Source organism: Salmo trutta, chromosome 2 (genome assembly GCF_901001165.1).
Source record: "Salmo trutta chromosome 2, fSalTru1.1, whole genome shotgun sequence".
Classification (NCBI taxonomy): domain Eukaryota; kingdom Metazoa; phylum Chordata; class Actinopteri; order Salmoniformes; family Salmonidae; genus Salmo; species Salmo trutta.
Window position 1 is genome coordinate 56230650 of NC_042958.1, and position 21372 is coordinate 56252021.

The following is a 21372-nucleotide window of genomic DNA, read 5'->3' on the forward strand; positions in this document are numbered from 1 at the left end:
TTTGCTGCATAACGGCGGTGAATACTTTCAACAACAGTGTCCAGTACCACATTGTGGATCTTGATTTTGTAATCCATGTCTGCATTAGCAATGGGCTCGTATGGATTTTTTTCTTTTTGACCATGTAATTTCCGGTCACAACTTGCAGACTTGTTTACGTGCTGCTTTGTGTTTTGTTGCCAACCTTACTTTGCTACCTGACAACTTTATGGTTTTTACTTTTTAATTACCGTTTATATTTTTAGTTTTTTAATCACTCAAATTTTTTCATTCAACTTTTTCACTCCAGACGTTTTATCTGGACATGGTTCGTCAGGACTTCCAACAGCCGAAGCTAAGTAGTAACATTAACATGATGCCTTCTAATTGCAGTCGCTGTACTCATAATATACAGGAGAATGATCGCCTTACGGCGAGGATAGCTGTGCTGCAAGCCCAGCTTCAGACGCAATCGTTAGGCAAGGGCAATTTCAGTGTAGGAAATGATGAAACAGCGTCTGTGCCACCAGTAAGTACAGATAGTAACGTTAGTATAAATCCCCTCGCACGGTCCCCGCAGCCGGACAACTTTCTCATGGCTTCTGGAGGGAAATGCTGTAGGAATGCTCAACCGGTGTCGCTCATTCAGCCGACAGAAACTTTCAACCGGTTCTCCCCATTAAGCAGCGGGTCGGAGTCAGAGCCGAGCCTTCTCTGGTCTCTACTCCTCCATTTACAGGGTCTGAGACGCCGAAGCTTCCCACCATTAGCTCTGACAAATTGAAAACCCTAGTAATTGGCGACTCCATTACCCGCAGTATTAGACTTAAAACTAATCATCCAGCGATCATACACTGTTTACCAGGGGGCAGGGCTACCGACGTTAAGGCTAATCTGAAGATGGTGCTGGCTAAAGCTAAAACTGGCGAGTGTAGAGAGTATAGAGATATTGTTATCCACGTCGGCACCAACGATGTTAGAATGAAACAGTCAGAGGTCACCAAGCGCAACATAGCTTCAGCGTGTAAATCAGCTAGAAAGACGTGTCGGCATCGAGTAATTGTCTCTGGCCCCCTCCCAGTTAGGGGGAGTGATGAGCTCTACAGCAGAGTCTCACAACTCAATTGCTGGTTGAAAACTGTTTTCTGCCCCTCCCAAAAGATAGAATTTCTAGATAATTGGCCCTCTTTCTGGGACTCACCCACAAACAGGACCAAGCCTGGCCTGTTGAGGAGTGACGTTCTCCATCCTAGCTGGAGGGGTGCTCTCATCTTATCTACGAACATAGACAGGGCTCTAACTCCCCTAGCTCCACAATGAAATAGGGTGCAGGCCAGGCAGCAAGCTGTTAGCCAGCCTGCCAGCTTAGTGGAGTCTGCCACTAGCACAGTTAGTGTAGTCAGCTCAGCTATCCCCATTGAGACCGTGTCTGTGCCTCGACCTAGGTTGGGCAAAACTAAACATGGCGGTGTTCGCCTTAGCAATCTCACTGGAATAAAGACCTCCTCCATTCCTGACATTATTGAAAGACATTGTGATACCTCACATGTCAAAATAGGGCTACTTAATGTTAGATCCCTCACTTCAAAGGCAGTTAGTCAATGAACTAATCACTGATCATAATCTTGATGTGATTGGCCTGACTGAAACATGGCTTAAGCCTGATGAATTTACTGTGTTAAATGAGGCCTCACCTCCTGGTTACACAAGTGACCATATCCCCCGTGCATCTCGCAAAGGCGGAGGTGTTGCTAACATTTACGATAGCAAATTTCAATTTACTTCTAGACATGAAATCTATGCATCCTACTCAATCTCTTTTTATAGCTTCTGTTTACAGGCCTCCTGGGCCATATACAGCGTTCCTCACTGAGTTCCCTGAATTCCTATCGGACATTGTAGTCATAGCAGATAATATTCTAATTTTTGGTGACTTTAATATTCACATGGAAAAGTCCACAGACCCACTCCAAAAGGCTTTCGGAGCCATCATCGACTCAGTGGGTTTTGTCCAACATGTCTCTGGACCTACTCACTGCCACTGCCACCCTAACCCATATTCTGGACCTAGTTTTGTCCCGTGGAATAAATGTTGTGGATCTTAACATTTTTCCCCATAATCCTGGACTATCGGACCACCATTTTATTACGTTTGCAATCGCAACAAATAATCTGCTCAGACCCCATCCTAGGAGCATCAAAAGTCATGCTATAAATTCTCAGACAACCCAAAGATTCCTTGATGCCCTTCCAGACTCCCTCTGCCTACCCAAGGACAAAAATCAGTTAACCACCTAACCGAGGAACTCAATTTAACCTTGTGCAATACCCTAGATGCAGTTGCACCCCTAAAAACATTTGTCATAAGAAAGTAGCTCCCTGGTATATAGAAAATACCCAAGCTCTGAAGCAAGCTTCCAGAAAATTGGAACGGAAATGGTGCCACACTAAACTGGAAGTCTTCCGACTAGCTTGGAAAGACAGTACCGTGCAGTATCGAAGAGCCCTCACTGCTGCTCGATCATCCTATTTTTCCAACTTAATTGAGGAAAATAAGAACAATCCGAAATTTATTTTTAATACTGTCGCAAAGCTAACTAAAAAGCAGCATTCCCCAAGAGAGGATGGCTTTCACTTCAGCAGTAATAAATTCATTAACTTCTTTGAGGAAAAGATCATGATCATTAGAAAGCAAATTACGGACTCCTCTTTAAATCTGCGTATTCCTCCAAAGCTCCGTTGTCCTGAGTCTGCACAACTCTGCCAGGACCTAGGATCAAGGGAGACACTAAAGTGTTTTAGTACTATATCTCTTGACACAATGATGAAAATAATCATGGCCTCTCTAAACCTTCAAGCTGCATACTGGACCCTATTCCAACTAAACTACTGAAAGAGCTGCTTCCTGTGCTTGGCCCTCCTATGTTGAACATAATAAACGGCTCTCTATCCACCGGATGTGTACCAAACTCACTAAAAGTGGCAGTAATAAAGCCTCTCTTGAAAAAGCCACATCTTGACCTAGAAAATATTTTAAAAAACTATCGGCCTATATCGAATCTTCCAATTTTGAAAAAACTGTTGCGCAGCAACTCATTGCCTTCCTAAAGACAAACAATGTATACGAAACGCTTCAGTCTGGTTTTAGACCCCATCATAGCACTGAGACTGCACTTGTGAAGGTGGTAAATGACCTTTTAATGGCGTCAGACCGAGGCTCTGCATCTGACCTTGTGCTCCTAGACCTTAGTGCTGCTTTTGATACCATCGATCACCACATTCTTTTGGAGAGATTGGAAACCCAAATTTGTCTACACGGACAAGTTCTGGCCTGGTTTAGATCTCATCTGTCGGAAAGATATCAGTTTGTCTCTGTGAATGGTTTGTCCTCTGACAAATCAACTGTAAATTTCGGTGTTCCTCAAGGTTCCGTTTTAGGACCACTATTGTTTTCACTATATATTTGACCTCTTAGGGATGTCATTCGAACACATAATGTTACATTTCACTGCTATGCGGATGACACACAGCTGTACATTTCAATGAAACATGGTGAAGCCCCAAAATTGCCCTCGCTAGAAGCCTGTGTTTCAGACATAAGGAAGTGGATGGCTGCAAACTTTCTATTTTTAAACTCGGACAAAACAGAGATGCTTGTTCTAGGTCCCAAGAAACAAAGAGATCTTCTGTTGAATCTGACAATTAATCTTGGTTGTACAGTCGTCTCAAATAAAACTGTGAAGGACCTCGGCTTTACTCTGGACCCTGATCTCTCTTTTGAAGAACATATCAAGACTGTTTCAAGGACAGCTTTTTTCCATCTACGTAACATTGCAAAAATCAGAAACTTTCTGTCGAAAAATGATGCCGAAAAATGTATCCATGCTTTTGTTACTTCTAGGTTGGACTACTGCAATGCTCTACTTTCCAGCTACCCGGATAAAGCACTAAAAAAACTTCAGTTAGTGCTAAATACGGCTGCTAGAACCCTGACTAGAACCAAAAAATTTGATCATATTACACCAGTGCTAGCCTCCCTACACTGGCTTCCTGTTAAGGCAAGGGCTGATTTCAAAGTTTTACTGCTAACCTACAAAGCATTACATGGGCTTGCTCCTACCTATCTCTCCGATTTGGTCCTGCTGTACATACCTACACGTACGCTACGGTCACAAGACGCAGTCCTCCTAATTGTCCCTAGAATTTCTAAGCAAACAGCTGGAGGCAGGGCTTTCTCCTATAGAGCTCCATTTTTATGGAATGGTCTGCCTACCCATGTGAGAGACGCAGACTCAGTCTCAAACTTTAAGTCTTTACTGAAGACTCATCTCTTCAGTAGGTCCTACGATTGAGTGTAGTCTGGCCCAGGAGTGTGAAAGTGAACGGAAAGGCTCTGGAGCAACGAACCGCCCTTGCTGGGATTCTCTGCCTCTAACCCTATTACAGGGGCTGAATCACTGGCTTACTGGTGTTCTTCTATGCCGTCCCTAGGATGGGTGCGTCACTTGAGTGGGTTGAGTCACTGACGTGGTCTTCCTGTCTGGGTTGGCGCCCCCCCCTTGGGTTGTGCCGTGGAGGTGATCTTTGTGGGCTATACTCAGCCTTGTCTCAGGATGGTAAGTTGGTGGATGAAGATATCCCTGTAGTGGTGTGGGGGCTGTGCTTTGGAAAAGTGGGTGGGGTTATATCCTGCCTGTTTGGCCCTGTCCAGGGGTATCATCGGATGGGGCCACAGTGTCTCTTGACCCTTCCAGTATTTATGCTGCTGTAGTTTATGTGTTGGGGGGCTAGGGTCAGTCTGTTATATCTGGAGTATTTCTCCTGTCTTATCCGGTGTCCTGTGTGAATTTAAGTATGCTCTCTCTAATTCTCTCTTTCTCTCGCTCGGAGGACCTGAGCCCTAGGACCATGCCTCCGGACTACCTGGCATGATCACTCCTTGCTGTCCCCAGTCCACCTGGCCATGCTGCTGCTCCAGTTTCAACTGTTCTGCCTGCGGCTATGGAAACCTGACCTGTTCACCGGACGTGCTACCTGTCCCAGACCTGCTGTTTTCAACTCTCTAGAGACAGCAGGAGCGATAGAGATACTCTCAATGATCGGGTATGAAAAGCCAAATTACATTTACTCTTGAGGCACTTACTTGTTGCACCCTCGACAACTACTGTGATTATTATTATTTGACCATGCTGGTCATTTATGAACATTTGAACATCTTGGCCATGTTCTGTTATAATCTCCACCCGGCACAGCCAGAAGAGGACTGGCCACCCCTCATAGCCTGGTTTCTCTCTAGGTTTCTTCCTAGGTTTTGGCCTTTCTAGGGAGTTTTTCCTAGCCCCCGTGCTTCTACACCTGCATTACTTGCTGTTTGGGGTTTTAGGCTGGGTTTCTGTACAGCACTTTGAGATATCAGCTTATGTATTTATATAGTCCTTCTTACATTTGATGTGATTCTGCCAACTCACCTGGTTTTCTCTTCTTTTTTTTGTTCTCTTCTCTGGGAGAGCAATCTGAGCTTCGGCATCACAGTCGTGCTGATCCTCCAGAATGCCTTTGGCCCACTCAAAGTCGTCTGCTGACCTCTTCACACCCTTAAAGTCTCGGGCATGCTTTCTCAGGTTTTCCTCTGTTCCCGTCACCAAGTGCTGTGCTGTTACGATATCCATGCCAGTTGTTTGCAAGTATTTAGAGAGAGGGGACATCTGCTCAAAAATCCTGAGAAAAACCTCAGCTGTAAGTATGGTTTCATACTTTAGGAGAGCATCCTTGTACCCTTGGGCCTTGCTTCATATGTCAGGTTTAATGGTCACATCCTTTTCAATTCTTTCCATAGTGATGACCACATCGGTGTAAAGTGCACGGTCAGGCTTTGCAAAGCTTCCAAATACTTTCCTCAAAGCCTCGTCTTTTGCCCACCAGTGTGTTTCACCAATTACATCAAGCTGTCTGTGTCTGCTGTCCTCACTGGTTTCCTCCCATAGCTTCATGCGCTTGTAGGAATCTCGAACGAACACTGCAATGTCATTCAGTAGTGAGAAAAGGGATTCACTTGCCACAACAACCCCAGTGGTGTCAGTTAGCACAAGGTTGAGGACATGTGAGTAACACCATATGTGTACTTGGTTAGGAGACTCTCCTGTGAGCAATGCAGAGAAGCCCCTGTATTGTCCCTGAATATTAGCTGCTCCGTCTGTTGCATTACCAACACACTGTTTGATATCTATGTCCATCTTCTCAAGGGTCTGTTTCACCGGGTCTACAAAGTACTGTCCAGTCCATGACTCACAGTCAATGACCGCAATGAGTCTGTCATGGACAACATCAGTGACATATCGTAGAACTACTGCACACTGGTCTTTGGATGTTAAATCCTGTGTTGTGTACATTTGTATTGAGAACATCCCTGCATTTCTCAGTTCAACAGCAATTGTCTGCTGAATCAACATTCTGATGACTTCAATTACTTTATTTGCTGTTGTTTTGGACATCATAGTTACCAAGGACCCTCTTCCTTACTTCCCATCTGCTTCTTGCTCTTCTCAATGCAATCACTAACATGCTCTTGTAGGCAGGCATAAGCTCAAGAAACTTGCCATGATTGACAGCCATGTTTTCCAAGTTATATAACAGCGTCGTGTCTGTGTCCTCTGTAGCTAAGCCCACATCGACCAATAACTTTAACTACAGTTGAAGTCGGAAGTTTACATACACTTAAATTGGAGTCATTAAAACTCGTTTCTCAACCACTACACAAATTTCTTGTTAACAAACTGTAGCTTTGGCAAGTCGGTAAGGACATCTATTGTGCATGACAAGTCATTTTTCCAACAATTGTTTACAGACAGATTATTTCACTTATAATTCACTGTATCACACTTCCAGTGGGTCAGAAGTTTACATACACTAAGTTGACTGTGCCTTTAAACAGCTTGGAAAATTCCAGAAAATTATGTCACGGCTTTAGAAGCTTCTGATAGGCTAATTGACATCATTTGAGTCAATTGGAGGTGTACCCATGGATGTATTTCAAGGCCTACCTTCAAACTCAGTGCCTCTTTGCTTGACATCATGGGAAAATCAAAAGAAATTAGCCAAGACCTCAGAAAAAAATTGTAGACCTCCATAAGTCTGGTTCATCCTTGGGAGCAATTTCCAAACGCCTGAAGGTACCACGTTCATCTGTACAAACAATAGTACGCAAGTATAAACACCATGGGACCACGCAGCCGTCATACCGCTCAGGAAGGAGAGGTGTTCTGTCTCCTAGAGATTAACGTACTTTGGTGTGAAAAGTGTGAATCAATCCCAGAACAACAGCAAAGGACCTTGTGAAGATGCTGGAGGAAACAGGTACAAAAGTATCTATATCCACAGTAAAACGAGTCCCATATTGACATAACCTGAAAGGCCGCTCAGCAAGGAAGAAGCCAATGCTTCAAAACCTCCATAAAAAAGCCAGACTCCGGTTTGCAACTGCAGAAGGGGATAAAATTCGTACTTTCTGGAGAAATGTCCTCTGGTCTGATGAAACAAAAATAGAACTGTTTGGTCGTAATGACCATCATTATGTTTGGAGGAAAAAGCGGGAGGCTTGCAAGCCGAAGAACACCATCCCAACAGTGAAGCACGGGGGTGGCAGCATCATGTTTTGGGGGTGCTTTGCTGCAGGAGGGCCTGGTGCACTTCAAAATAGATGGCATCATGAGGATGGAAAATCATGTGGATATATTGAAGAAACATCTCAAGACATCAGTCAGGAAGTTAAAGCTTGGTCGCAAATGGGTCTTCCAAATGGACAATGACCCCAAGCATACTTCCAAAATTGTGGCAAAATGGCTTAAGGACAACAAAGTCAAGGTATTGGAGTGGCCATCACAAAGCCCTGACCTCAATCCTATAGAAAATGTGTGGGCAGAACTGAGAAAGCAAGTGCGAGCAAGGAGGCCTAAAAACCTGACTCAGTTACACCAGCTCTGTCAGGAGGAATAGGCCAAAATTCACCCAACTTATTGTGGGAAGCTTGTGGAAGGCTACCTGAAACGTTTGACCCAAGTTAAACAATTTAAAGGTAATGGTACCAAATACTAATTGAGTGTATGTAAACTTCTGACCCACTGGGAATGTGATGATAGAAATAAAAGCTGAAATAAATCATTCTCTCTACTATTATTCTGACATTTCACATTCTTAAAATAAAGTGGTGAAGTTTTACTAGGATTAAATGTCAGGAATTGTGAAAAACTGAGTTTAAATGTATTTAGCTAAGGTGTATGTAAACTTCTGACTTCAACTGTATATATATATATGACATTCCACCCCCACCTGGGTATGCATGCCTGATGAAGACCTAAGGGTTGAAATGTTGTTATAGTAAAATGACCTGGCAGCATGAGCAGCAGTGCGCGGCATTTTCCTTCTTCATGAATTCACCTACAACTCCAGCACCTGCAAAACGTACCTGGATGTGCGTATGTCCTTCAGCTTTTGTTCATGCAATACAATTCTACTCCAATGCACTCTGCCTAGAAGAACATCTCTTGCATAGTTTGCTTTGCATACTATGTCTTGCATAGTTTGTTTTGGTATGTTACATTGAAAGTCGCTAATATTGTATTGATTCGATCACAATTCTAACAGTAGAGCGAAACGTTGATAATGTTAACTAAAGGGGAAAACTCTAGAAAGTTGAGTGAAGTTTTAATTTCTTCTGTGCGGCAGTCTGAGGGGAGCTGCAGGCCTAGAGGTAACATTGGTAACATTGGTAACATTGGTCGTAGTTGCCAGGCGCTCCGGTTTGAGTGTGTCAAGAACTGCAACGCTGCTGGGTATCAAGAATGGTCCACTACCCAAAGGACAGCATTGGAGTCGAGATGGGCCCTGTGGAATGCTTTCAACACCTTACAGAGTCCATGCCCCGATTAATTGAAGCAGTTCTGAGGGCAAAAGGGGTGCAACTCAATATTAGGAAGGTGTTCCTAATATTTTGGACACTCAGTGTATTTAAGTATCAAAAGAAACTCTTACACACTGCACTTTTTAAGTCTCATGTATTTACTGTGCTAACGCTAAGTCTCACAACCTTTCTGCTTCATCACAGCATTTGCACAAACGTCATCACAATATAAACAAATTTATGAACCCTAATAGGTCTATACTATATTCTGAAAAGCAGTGGAGAGCAACTTTAAGACCCACCCAGGAAGGTCCCAGTGAATCCGAGAGCCAGGAAGCTGGTGACCACCAAGACAGAGCCCAGGGCCATGAGAGCTGCCCCCGCGTAGAACACCTCTGGGCTGGCCATCACCTCCCACCTCGCCTGGGCCTTCATCGCCACTGTCATACTGGAGAGAGGGAAGGGGCGTGGGGGAGAAGGGGAGGATTAAGGGATAGGAAGAGGTACAGATGGAGAGGAGCAGAAGAGAGGAGGAAAAGAGGAGATGAAAGAACAGAGAGAAGTGAAGGGAGATGAGAGAGAAGTGGAGAGAGAAGAGAGAAGGAAGAACAGAAAAGAAGGGGGAAAGGGGAGATAAGGCTAGAAATTAGCAGGCAGCCTTGTTTTTGTTAACATAATCATACATATGAAATAGGAGAGATGATTCAACATGTATGTCAATGAAGTACGCAAAGCTGGCCTAGTTTCTTAAGGTCAACACATCACTGAAATTAAACTTGGGTTAATGTTTTGTTGAAAAGAGAAAACAAACAATTTAAGCAATGTATCTGATAATGATGGCCAAAAGTAAACTTTCCCAGGGGTTTGGATTGAAAAACACAGATACTGTGTATACTCTGAGCCCTCTACGCACAATACCCATAACATGTTTAGAGTTTCATGATAAATGATCAGGGAACACCAGCGATATAACGGAGAATGTTCTCGATTACATTTAATATCAAAGTACACAGTAAAACTTTGAAGGACTCCCAACTTAACCCATGATCTGATAAGAAAACGTTTCCCATGACTTTATTTGGTTGTGATTTATTTGCTGTTGTCATGGACACTATGCAACAGGCTCTCACAGTCTCACTGCAGAATTAGACTTTCATCTACTTTCTCCAAACATTACAAATCGAAGTTGGTTGTTGCTCCTACTGTTCTGTATCGTTCTATTTCTCCAAATGTAAAACATTTTTTAAAGTTAAGGCACTCATTCTGAATGGTTAAAGGTAAGGGTTAAGGTTTGGGATAGGGTTTAAACAAAAAAATTAAAAGCAGTTTCCATGACTGGGATCATAGGATTACGCCAATGCACCACCCCCATTCACAACGCCCTAATAAAACCAGAGCCTACTTGATGGTAATAGTGCTCACTGTTGCCTCTAGTGGCCAGTTTTGAATGCATTTCCGGACATCCTCAGGACATGGATGGACGTCCAACTTCGACGTCAATCTTGAACAATCTCCCTGAGTTGATGTTAACTAGACAGAGTTTAAAGGTGACATTCATTTTCTTTGTTATTTTCACACACAAAAAAACTGGTGACAAATGACAGACCGAAACTTACATTCAACTGAAGCAAAAATAATGAATAATGACCAATGAAAATGACAGTAACAGAGAATTACAAAAACAGTGAGTTACTCCTCCCCTTCCATATCAAATCACAGCTGCCACAGTGAGTCTTTGGCAGCAGGTGTTCCTACCAGGATCCCAGCACCCACACACAATTCCTGGTAGTCTGCCTTTGAAGTTAAATGTAATGCTACAGAAATGTGCACATCACAACAATACAGACCCTCCTGACAGCTTTCCGAACCTAGTTTTCTTCTGATACTAACCTATGGTCTGGCGCATAGGGGGTTTAAAGGGTGTGTTGTGTGTCTGTCATCAAATCTCAACCCAATTGAACACTTATGTGAGATTCTGGAGCGGCGCCTGGAGCGGCGCCTTAACTTCTTGTTAATCTAGCCACCGTGTCAGATTTCAAAAAGGCTTTACGGCGAAAGCAAACCATGCGATTATCTGAGGACAGCACCCCATCAAACATGACAATCATAATTCAACCCGCCAGGCACGACACAAAACTCAGAAATAACGATATAATTCATGCCTTACCTTTGAAGATCTTCTTCTGTTGGCACTCCAATATGTCCCATAAACAACTTTTGTTCGATAAATTCCGTCGTTATATCTCCAAAATGTCCATTTATTTGGCGCATTTGATTCAGAAAAACAGCGGTTCCAACTCGCACAATATGACTCCAAAATATTTACTAAATTACCTGTAATCTTGATCCAAACATTTCAAACAACTTTCATAATACAACTTTAGGTATTTTTTTACGTAAATAATCAATAAAATTTAAGACGGGATAAACAGTGTTCAACACCGGACGAAAACAAAGTGGAGCGAGCTTTCAGGTCGTCCGCCCCAACCACAACAGTACACTAGACCCGACCCTCGTTCTGAACAGCCATACTTCTTCATTACTCAAAAGAAAGACATCAACCAATTTCTAAAGACTGTTGACATCCAGTGGAAGCGATAGGAACTGCAAGCAAGTGCCTTAGAAATCTAGATCCACATAGAAAACCCATTGAAAACACTGTCACCGCAACAACAACAAAAAATCCTGGATGGTTTGTCCTCGGGTTTCGCCTGCCAAATAAGTTATGTTATACTCACAGACATTATTTTAACAGTTTTAGAAACTTTAGAGTGTTTTCTATCCAAATCTACCAATTATATGCATATCCTAGCTTCTGGGCCTGTTTTGGTGCAGTGCATTGATTTTCATCGCAACTGTTCTTGTCCTTGAAGAAAATATCAGAGCTGGAATATTTGACTAATAATAATAATAATAACAATAATGCAATATTTTCCCTACATCATATACACTGAGTGTACAAAACATTAGGAACACCTTCCTAATATTGAGTTGCACCCCCTTTTGCCCTCAGAAAAGCCTCAATTCGTCGGGGCATGGACTCTACAAGGTGTCGAAAGCGTTCCACAGGGATGCTGGCCCATGTTGACTCCAATGTTTCCCACAGTTGTGTCAAGTTGACTGGATGTCCATTGGGTGGTGGAGCATTCTTGATACACACGGGTAACTGTTGAGCATGAAAAAGCCAGCAACATTGCGCTTGGCACCAACTACCATACCCCTTTCAAAAGCACTTCAAATCTTCTGTCTTGTCCATTCATTCTCTGAATGGCACACATACAGTGCATTTGGAATGTATTCAGACCCCTTCACTTTTTCCACATTTTGTTATGTGGATTAAATAGTTTTTCCCCCTCATCAATCTACACACAATACCCCATAATGACAAAGCAAAAACAGGATTTTAGACAAGTATTAAAAAAAGGAAAGACTAGTCTCCCAGTCCCTGCCGCTGAAAAACATCCCCACAGCATGCTGCCGCCACCACCATGCTTCACCGTAGGGATGGTGCCAGGTTTCCTCCAGACGTGACACTTGGCATTTAGGCCAAAGAGTTCAATCTTGGATTCATCAGACCAGAGAATCTTGTTTCTCATGGTCTAAGAGTCTTTAGGTGCCTTTTGGAAAACTCCAAGCGGGCTGTCATCTCCACAGAGGAGCTCTAGAGCGCTGTCACTGACCATTGGGTTCATGGCAGTGGTGTAAAGTACTTAAGTAAAAATACTTGAAAGCACTAATTAATAGTTTTTTGGGGTATCTGTACTTTACCATTTATATTTGTAACTACTTTTACTTCACTACATTCCTTAAGAAAATAATGTACTTTTTACTTCATACATTTTCCTTGACACCCAAAAGTATTCATTTTGAATGCTTAGCAAGACAGGAAAATGGTTCAGTTCACGCACTTAACAGAACATCCCTGGTCATCCCTACTGCCTCGGATCTGGCGGACTCACTAAACACATATGCTTCGTTTGTAAATTACAGTACCAGTCAAAAGTTTGGACACACCTAATCATTCAAGGGTTTTTATTTATTTTTTACTATTTTCTACATTGTAGCATAATAGTCAAGACATCAAAAACAATGAAATAACACATGGAATCATGTAGTAAGCAAAAAAGTATATTTTATATTTGAGATTCTTCATTCTGCCTTGATGACAGCTTTGCACACTCTTGGCATTCTCTCAACAAGCTCCATGAGGTAGTCACCTGGAATGCATTTCAATTAACAGGAGTGCCTTGTTAAAAGTGAATTTGTTGAATTTCTTCCCTTCTTAATGTGTTTAAGCCAATCAGTTGTGTTGTGACAAGGTATGGGTGGTATACAGAAGATAGCCCTATTTGGTAAAAAAACATGTCCATATTATGGCAAGAACAGCTCAAATAAGCAAAGAGAAATGACAGTCCATCATTACTTTAAGACAAGAAGGTAAGTCAATTCGGAACATTTTAAGAACTTTGAACGTTTCTCAAAGTGCAGTCGCAAAAATCATCAAGTGCTATGATGAAACTGGCTCTCATGAGGACCGCCACTGGAATGGAAGACCCAGAGCTACCTCTGCTGCAGAGGATAAGTTCCTTAGAGTTACCAGCTTCAGAAATTGCAGCCCAAATAAATGCTTCACGGAATTCAAGTAATAGACACATCTCAACAACTGTTCAGAAGCGACTGAGTGAATCAGGCCTTCATGAGCGAATTGCTTCAAAAGAAACCACTACTAAAGGACACCAATAAGAAGAAGAGACTAGCTTGGGCCAAGAAACATGAGCAATGCACATTGGAAATCTGTCTATTGGTCTGATGAGTCCAAATTTGAGATTTTTGGTTCCAACCGCCCTGTCTTTGTGAGACGCAGAGTAGGTGAACGGATGATCTCCGCATGTGTGGTTCCCACCATGAAGCATGGAGGTGGTGTGATGGTCCTTTGCTGGTCTGTGATTTACTTAGAATTCAAGGCACATTTTACAAGCATGGCTACCACAGCATTCTGCAGCGATAAGCCATCCCATCTGGTTTGCGCTTAGTGGGACTATCATTTGTTTTTCAACAGGACAATGACCCAACACACCTCCAGGCTGTGTAAGAGCTATTTGACCAAGAAGGAGAGTGATGGAGTGCTGCATCAGATGACCTGGCCTCCACAATCACCCAACCTCAACCCAATTGACATGGTTTGAGAGGAGTTGGAGGAAAAGGAAAAGCAGCCAACAAGTGCTCAGGATATGTGGGAAGTCCTGTAATACTGTTGGCATTCCAGGTGAAGCTGGAATGTGAAGAAATCCAAGGGGTCTGAATACTTTTGTAAGGCACTCGATACTTTTACAATGCACTCTCGCAGCTTGAGAGACTCCTGTCACTTAGTTGACTGAATAGGGTCTCCTGAGGCACAGAAAGTTGTCATGGTACCTTAGGTGATAAACATGACAGATTTGATAAACATACGCCCCACTCAAGAGAGTGAGTCCTCATACTGCAACAATTTGTGACAGTTAAAAAGTTAGACCTGACTATAATAGCATCTTGAAGCAGCATCTGAAGGAAACTGGGATGTCGAGAAGGTTAGTAGTGAACATTTTTTGTCTGACATTGAGATACATACAGTACTTTCAACAGTTCAAAAGAACCTTCAATTCTTCGGTCCGATCATGAGACTGAGAGCGAGCATAGCATAGCATAGAGCATAGATGTGAATGAACAGTGGAGATCCAAAAAAAAAACCGCTATCCTATGAAGGAAGGGATTTATTGATTACTTTATTGATTTATTGTTTCACGTCAAACATTTCCTGTCAGTTGGAGAAATACAGAAGCCATAATAGCCAGGAGAGGCTGAGTTTGGGGAGAATAGCTTCTCTTGAGGACAGCAGGGTTTTCATTTAGACACAGAACGCTGTCGCTGCTGAGGGGTGGACGCTTCATAACAATGTCCAGAACAGAGCGAATGGAATGGCATCAAACATTACCACGAGCCCGTCCTCCTCGGTTAAGGTGCCACCAACCTCCTGCGGTGGGATGTGATTATTGAACCTTATGATGTAAAGGGCTACAGAAAAAAAAATACAAAACACTGTCAAACCCTGAAGCATCTACAAACACTATTACAACTATTGCTTCTTATAACCAGACCCTTGAATAACTTCATTTTAGACAGCTATACCTATATACGCTATTGAGAGAGGTGGATGGGGGGCGAGAATACTTAATGGAGGCACAAAGACCACTCGGATTTGTGTTGTGATGTAGTGTTGTATCCTTGCACATGCACATGCACAAATAGACGCACAAGCTAACCCTCGTTGCATTATACAGTGCCTTCGGAAAGTATTCAGACCCCTTCCCCCTTTCCACATTTTGTTACCATACACCCCTATTCTAAAATAGATGAAATCACTTTTTTATTGGTAACTTATTTTGTACATAATGTTCCGCCACCGTATCTTATGACCGAAAAGAGCTTCTAGATAACAGGACAGCATTGGTGTCTAGTGGCCTCCTTGCTTGAACACGCTTTCTCAGTTCTGCCCACACATTTTCTATAGGATTGAGGTCAGGGCTTTGTGATGGCCACTCCAATACCTTGACTTTGTTGTCCTTAAGCCATTTTGCCACAACTTTGGAAGTATGCTTGGGGTCATTGTCCATTTGGAAGACCCATTTGCGACCAAGCTTTAACTTCCTGACTGGTGTCTTGAGATGTTGCTTCAATATATCAACATAATTTTCTTTCCTCATGATGCCATCTATTTTGTGAAGTGCACCAGTCCCACCTGCAGCAAAGCACCCCCACAAAATGATGCTGCCACCTCCGTGCTTCACGGTTGGGATGGCGTTCTTCGGCTTGCAAGCCTCCCCCTTTTTCCTCCAAACATAACGATGGTCATTATGGCCAAACAGTTCTATTTTTGTTTCATCAGACCAGAGGACATTTCTCCAAAAAGTACGATCTTTATCCTCATGTGCAGTTGCAAACAGTAGTCTGGCTTTTTTAAGGCGGTTTTGGAGCAGCTGCTTCTTCCTTACTGAGCGGCCTTTCAGGTAATGTCGATATAGGACTCGTTTTACTGTGGATATAAATACTTTTGTACCGGTTTCCTCCAATTGACTCAAATGATGTCAATTAGCCTATCAGAAGCTTCTAAAGCCATGACATAATTTTCTGGAATTTTCCAAGCTGTTTAAAGGCATGGTCAACTTAGAGTATGTAAACTTCTGACCAACTAGAATTGTGATACAGTGAATTATAAGTGAAATAATATGTCTGTAAACAATTGTTGGAAAAATTACTTGTCATGCACAAAGTAGAAGTCCTAACCGACTTGCCAAAAGTATAGTTTGTTAACCAGAAATTTGTGGAGTGGTTGAAAAACGCGTTTTAATGACTCCAACCTAAGTGTATGTAAACTTCCGATTTCCACTGTATATCCTACCAACGGGACATTAAAAACTGTAATATCTTATGTTTCACCGAGTCATGGCTGAACGATGGCATGAATAACATACAGCTGGTGAGTTTTACAAGTTTTCGGCAGGATAGAACAGCCGCCTCTGGAAAGCCGTTTACGTATATTTGTAAACAACAGCTGGTGCACGAAATCTAAGGAAGTCTTGAGGTTTTGCGCACCTGAGGTAGAATATGTCATGATAAGCTGTAGACCAGACTATTTACCAAGAGAGTTTTCATCTATATTCTTTGTAGATGTCTATTTACCACCACAAACCGATGCTGGCACTAAGACCTCACTCAATGAGCTGTATACGGCCACAAGCAAACAGGACGATGCTCATCAAGAGACGGCTCTCCTAGTGGCTGGGGACTTTAATGCAGGGAAACTTAAATTCATTTTAAATAATTTCTACCAGCATGTTAAATGTGCAACCAGAGGGAAAAAATCTCAAGACCACCTTTACTCCACACACAGAGACAGGTACAAAGCTCTCCCTCCATTTGTCAAATCTGACCATAATTCTATCCTCCTGATTCCTGCTTACAAGAAAAATCTAAAGCAGGAAGCACCAGTGTCTCAGTCAATAAGAAAGTGGTCAGATGAAGTAGATGCTAAGCTACAGGATTGTTTTGCTAGCACAGACCGGAATATGTTCCGGGATTCTTCCGATCGCACAAAAGGAGTACACCACATCAGTCACTGGTTTCATCAATAAGTGCATCGATGCCGCTTTCAAGGATCAGGACTCTAACCCAGAAGCTTATAAGATTTCCCGCTTATACCCTCCGACGAACCATCAAACAGGCAAAGCGTCAATACAGGACTAAGATCAAGTCGTACTACACAGGCTCCGACGCTAGTCAGATGTGGCAGGGCTTGCAAACTATTGCAGACTATGAAGGGAAGCACAGCCGCAAGCTGCCCAGTGACACAAGCCTACCAGACGAGCTAAATTACTTTTATGCTCGCTTCGAGGCAATTAACACTGAAACATGCATGAGAGCATCAGCTGTTCCGGACGACTGTCATCACGCTCTCCGTAGCCGATGTGAGTAAGATCTATAAACAGGTCAACATTCACAAGGCCGCAGGGCCAGACGGATTTCCAGGACGTGTACTCCGAGCATGCACTGACCAACTGGCAAGTGTCTTCACTGACATTTTCAACCTCTCCCCCACTAAGCTAAGGACCCTGGGACTAAACACCTCCCTCTGCAACTGGATCCTGGACTTCCTGATGGGCCGCCCCCCAGGTGGAAAGCGTTGGTAACAATAAATCTGCCACGCTGATCGTCAACATGCAGGCCCCTCAGGCACGACTCCAACACCATCATTAAGTTTGCTGATGACAACAGTGGGAGGCCAGACACCGACAATGATGAGAAAGCCTATAGGGAGGAGGTCAAAGACCTAGCTGTGTGTTGCCAGGACAACAACCTCTCCCTCAACGTGATCAAGACAAAGGAGATTATTGTGGACTACAGGAAAAGGAGGACCGAGCACACCCCCATTCCCATAGCGGAGCAAGTTGAGAGCTTCAAGTTCCTTGGTGTCCACATCACCAACAAACTATCACGGTACAAACACACCAAGAAGGTCGTGAAGAGGGCATGACAAAGCCTATTCCCAATCAGGAGACTGAAAATATTTGGTATGGGTCTCAGATCCTCAAAACGTTCTACAGCTGCACCAACGAGAGCATCCTGACTGGTTGCGTCACTGCCTGGTATGGCAACTGCTTGGCCTCGTACCGCAAGGCATTACAGAGGGTAGTGCGAACGGCCCAGTACATCACTGGGGTCAAGCTTCCTGCCATCCAGGACCTCTATACCAGGCTGTTCAGAGAAAGGCCCTAAAAAAGGTCAATGACTCCATCCACCCTAGTCATAGACTGTTTTCTCTGCTGCTGCACGGCAAGCGGTACCGGAGCGCCAAGTCTAGGTCCAAAAGACTTCTGAACAGTTTCTACCCACAAGCCATAAGACTCCTGAACAGCTAATCAACTGGCTACCCAGAAGATTTGGATTGCCTCCCCTCTTTTACGCTGCTGCTACTCTGTTTATTATCTATGAATAGTCACTCTGACTCTGTACCCCCTGTATATAGCCTCGCTATTGTTATTTTACTGCTGCTCTTAAATTATTTGCTACTGTTATTTAGTTTTTTACTTATAACTGCAATGTTGGTTAAGGGCTTGTAAGTAAACATTTCACTGGAAGTCTACACCTGTTTTATGCGGCGCATGTGACAAATACAATTTGATATTTGCATAAGTATTTAGGCCATTTCCTATGAGACTTGAAATTGAGGTCTGATGCATCCCGTTTCCATTGATCATCATTATGATGTTTCTACAACTTGATTTTTTGTCCATCTGTGGTAAATTCAATTGATTGGACATGATTTGGAATGGCACACACCTGTCTATATAAGGTCCCAGAGTTGACAATGCATGTCAGAGCAAAAACCAAGCCATGAGGTCGAAGGCTGTGTCCGTAGAGCTCCGAGACGGGATTGTGTCAAGGCACAGATCTGGGGAAGGGTACTAAAAAAATGTCTAAAGCATTGAAGGACCCCAAGAACACAGTGGCCTCAATCGTTCTTAAATGGAAGAAATTTGGAACCACCAAGACTCTTCCTAGAGCTGGCTGCCTGGCCAAACTGAGTATTCAGGGGAGAAGGGTCTTGGTCAGGGAGGTGACCAAGAAACAGATGGTCACTGACAGAGCTCCAGAGTTTGTCTGTGGAGATGAGAGACCATCTCTGCAGCACTCTACCAAACAGGCCTTTATGGTAGAGTGGCCAGACAGAAGCCACTCCTCCGTAAAAGGCACGACAGCCCACTTGGAGTTTGCCAAAAGGCACCCAAAGGACTCTCAGACCACGAGAAACAAGTTTCTTTGGTCTGATGATATCAAGATTGAACTCTTTGGCCTGAATGCCAAAGGTCATGCCTGGAGGAAACCTGGCACCATCCATACGGTGAAGCATGGTGGTGGCAGTATCATGCCGTGGGAAGGTTTTTCAGTGGCAGGGACTGGGGCACTAGTCAGGATCGAGGGAAAGATTAACGGAGCAAAGAACAGAGATGCTTGATGAAAACCTGCTCCAGACTGGGGCGAAGGTTCACCTTCCAACAGGACAATGACCCTAAGCACACAGCCATGAAAACGCAGGAGGGGTTTCGGGACAAGTCTCAATGTCCTTGAGTGGCCCAGCCAGAGCCCGGACGTGAACCCAATCGAACATCTCTGGAGAGACCTAAAAATAGCTGTGCAGCGACGTTCCCCGTCCAACCTGACAGAGCTCCAAACACAGCTGTGCCAAGCTTGTAGCGTCATACCTAAGAGGACCCAAGGCTGTAATCGCTGCCAAAGGTGCTTCAACAAAGTACTGAGTAAAGGGTCTGAATACTTATTTAAAATGTGATATTTCAGTAGTTTTTTATACATTTGCAAACATTTCTAAAAACCTGTTTTTGCTTTGTCATTGTGGGGTATTGTGTGTAGATTGATGAGGGGAAAAAACGATGTAATCCATTTTAGAATAAGGCTGTAATGCAACGTGGTAAAAGTCAAGGGGTCTGATTTATTTCCGTATGCACTGTAAATGTTTATAAAAACTTGAGAGCACTCTGGTGCCAGTACAGCACAAAGGGTCTCTCATCCTCGTTTGAGCTTTTAGGGCTCATAAACGGGTGTAGATCTCTCTTTACAAGTCCTAATAATCCAGACACTTCCATTGAGTCATCATCAAGGGAGTCTAAATCAAGAGCTCGTAGAGAATTATAGTGCTGTTCATAGGCATTGATTCATTTTTTATACACTACCTTCAAAAGTTTGGGGTCACTTAGAAATGTCCTTGTTTTTGAAAGAAAAGGGCATTTTTTTGTCCATTAAAATAACATCAAATTGATCAGAAATACAGTACAGACATTGTTAATGTTGTAAATGACTGTTGTAGCTGGAAACGGCAGATCTTTTATGGAGTATCTACATAGGCGTACAGAGGCCCATTATCAGCAACCATCACTCCTGTGTTCCAATGACACGTTGTGTTAGCTAATCCAAGTTTCATAATCCAATAATTTTAGAAGTCTAATTGATCATTAGAAAACCCTTTTGCAATTATGTTAGCACAGCTGAAAACTGTTGTTCTGATTAAAGAAGCAATAAAACTGGCCTTCTTAGACTAGTTGAGTATCTGGAGCATCAGCATTTGTGGGTTCAATTACAGGCTCAAAATGGCCAGAAACAAAGACCTTTCTTCTGAGACTCTTCAGTCTATTCTTGTTCTGAGAAATGAAGGCTATTCCATGCGAGAAATTGCCAAAAAACTGAAGATCTCGTACAGCACTCTGTACTACTTCCTTCACAGTACAGCGCAAACTGGCTCTAACCAGAATAGAAAGAGGAGTGGGAGGCCCTGGTGCACAACTGAGCAAGAGGACAAGTACTTTAGAGTGTCTACTTTGCGAAACAGACGCCTCACAAGTCCTCAACTGGCAGCTTCATTAATTAGTACCCGCAAAACACCAGTCTCAACATCAACAGTGAAGAGATGACTCCAGGATGCTGGCCTTCTAGGCAGAGTTGCAAAGAAAATGCCATCTCATACTGGGCAATAAAAATAAGATTAAGATGGGCAAAAGAACACAGACACTGGACAGAGGAACCTCTTCACTGTTGTAAATAGTAGTTTACAACATTAACAATGTCTACACTGTATTTGTTACTTTAATGGACATTTTTTTTACATTTTCTTCCAAAAACAAGGACATTTCTAAGTGACCCCAAACTTTTGAACGGCAGTGTATATATAATGTATTCCTATCTCATCCGTAAAGGTCAGAGGGAACAATCATTCACAAACGTCTTCATTAAAAATGCTAATTTATGAAGTTCTCCATGGCTCGGTTAGTGTTATTGTTGTTGACTGGTGCCCACAGCGAGGTGGTGACAAAATAGCTGTGGCGTTGTGGGCAAGAGGGACTGGCATGGCTTTTAGAAAATTAGCATGGCATTAATGCAATTATTCACAATCT

The 21372-nt window shown here is 43.1% G+C and overlaps 1 protein-coding gene across 3 annotated transcripts in view; it reads right to left on the bottom strand.

Moving 5' to 3' along the window:
• pemt (phosphatidylethanolamine N-methyltransferase) overlaps nucleotides 1-21372 on the bottom strand; it is a 97248-nt gene that overhangs the window by 33475 nt on the left and 42401 nt on the right. For all 3 annotated transcript variants that reach the window (XM_029706363.1, XM_029706355.1, XM_029706374.1), the window contains exon 4: nucleotides 9178-9323. In XM_029706363.1, the coding sequence (XP_029562223.1) occupies nucleotides 9178-9323 (146 nt within the window). The remainder of the gene's footprint in view (nucleotides 1-9177; nucleotides 9324-21372) is intronic.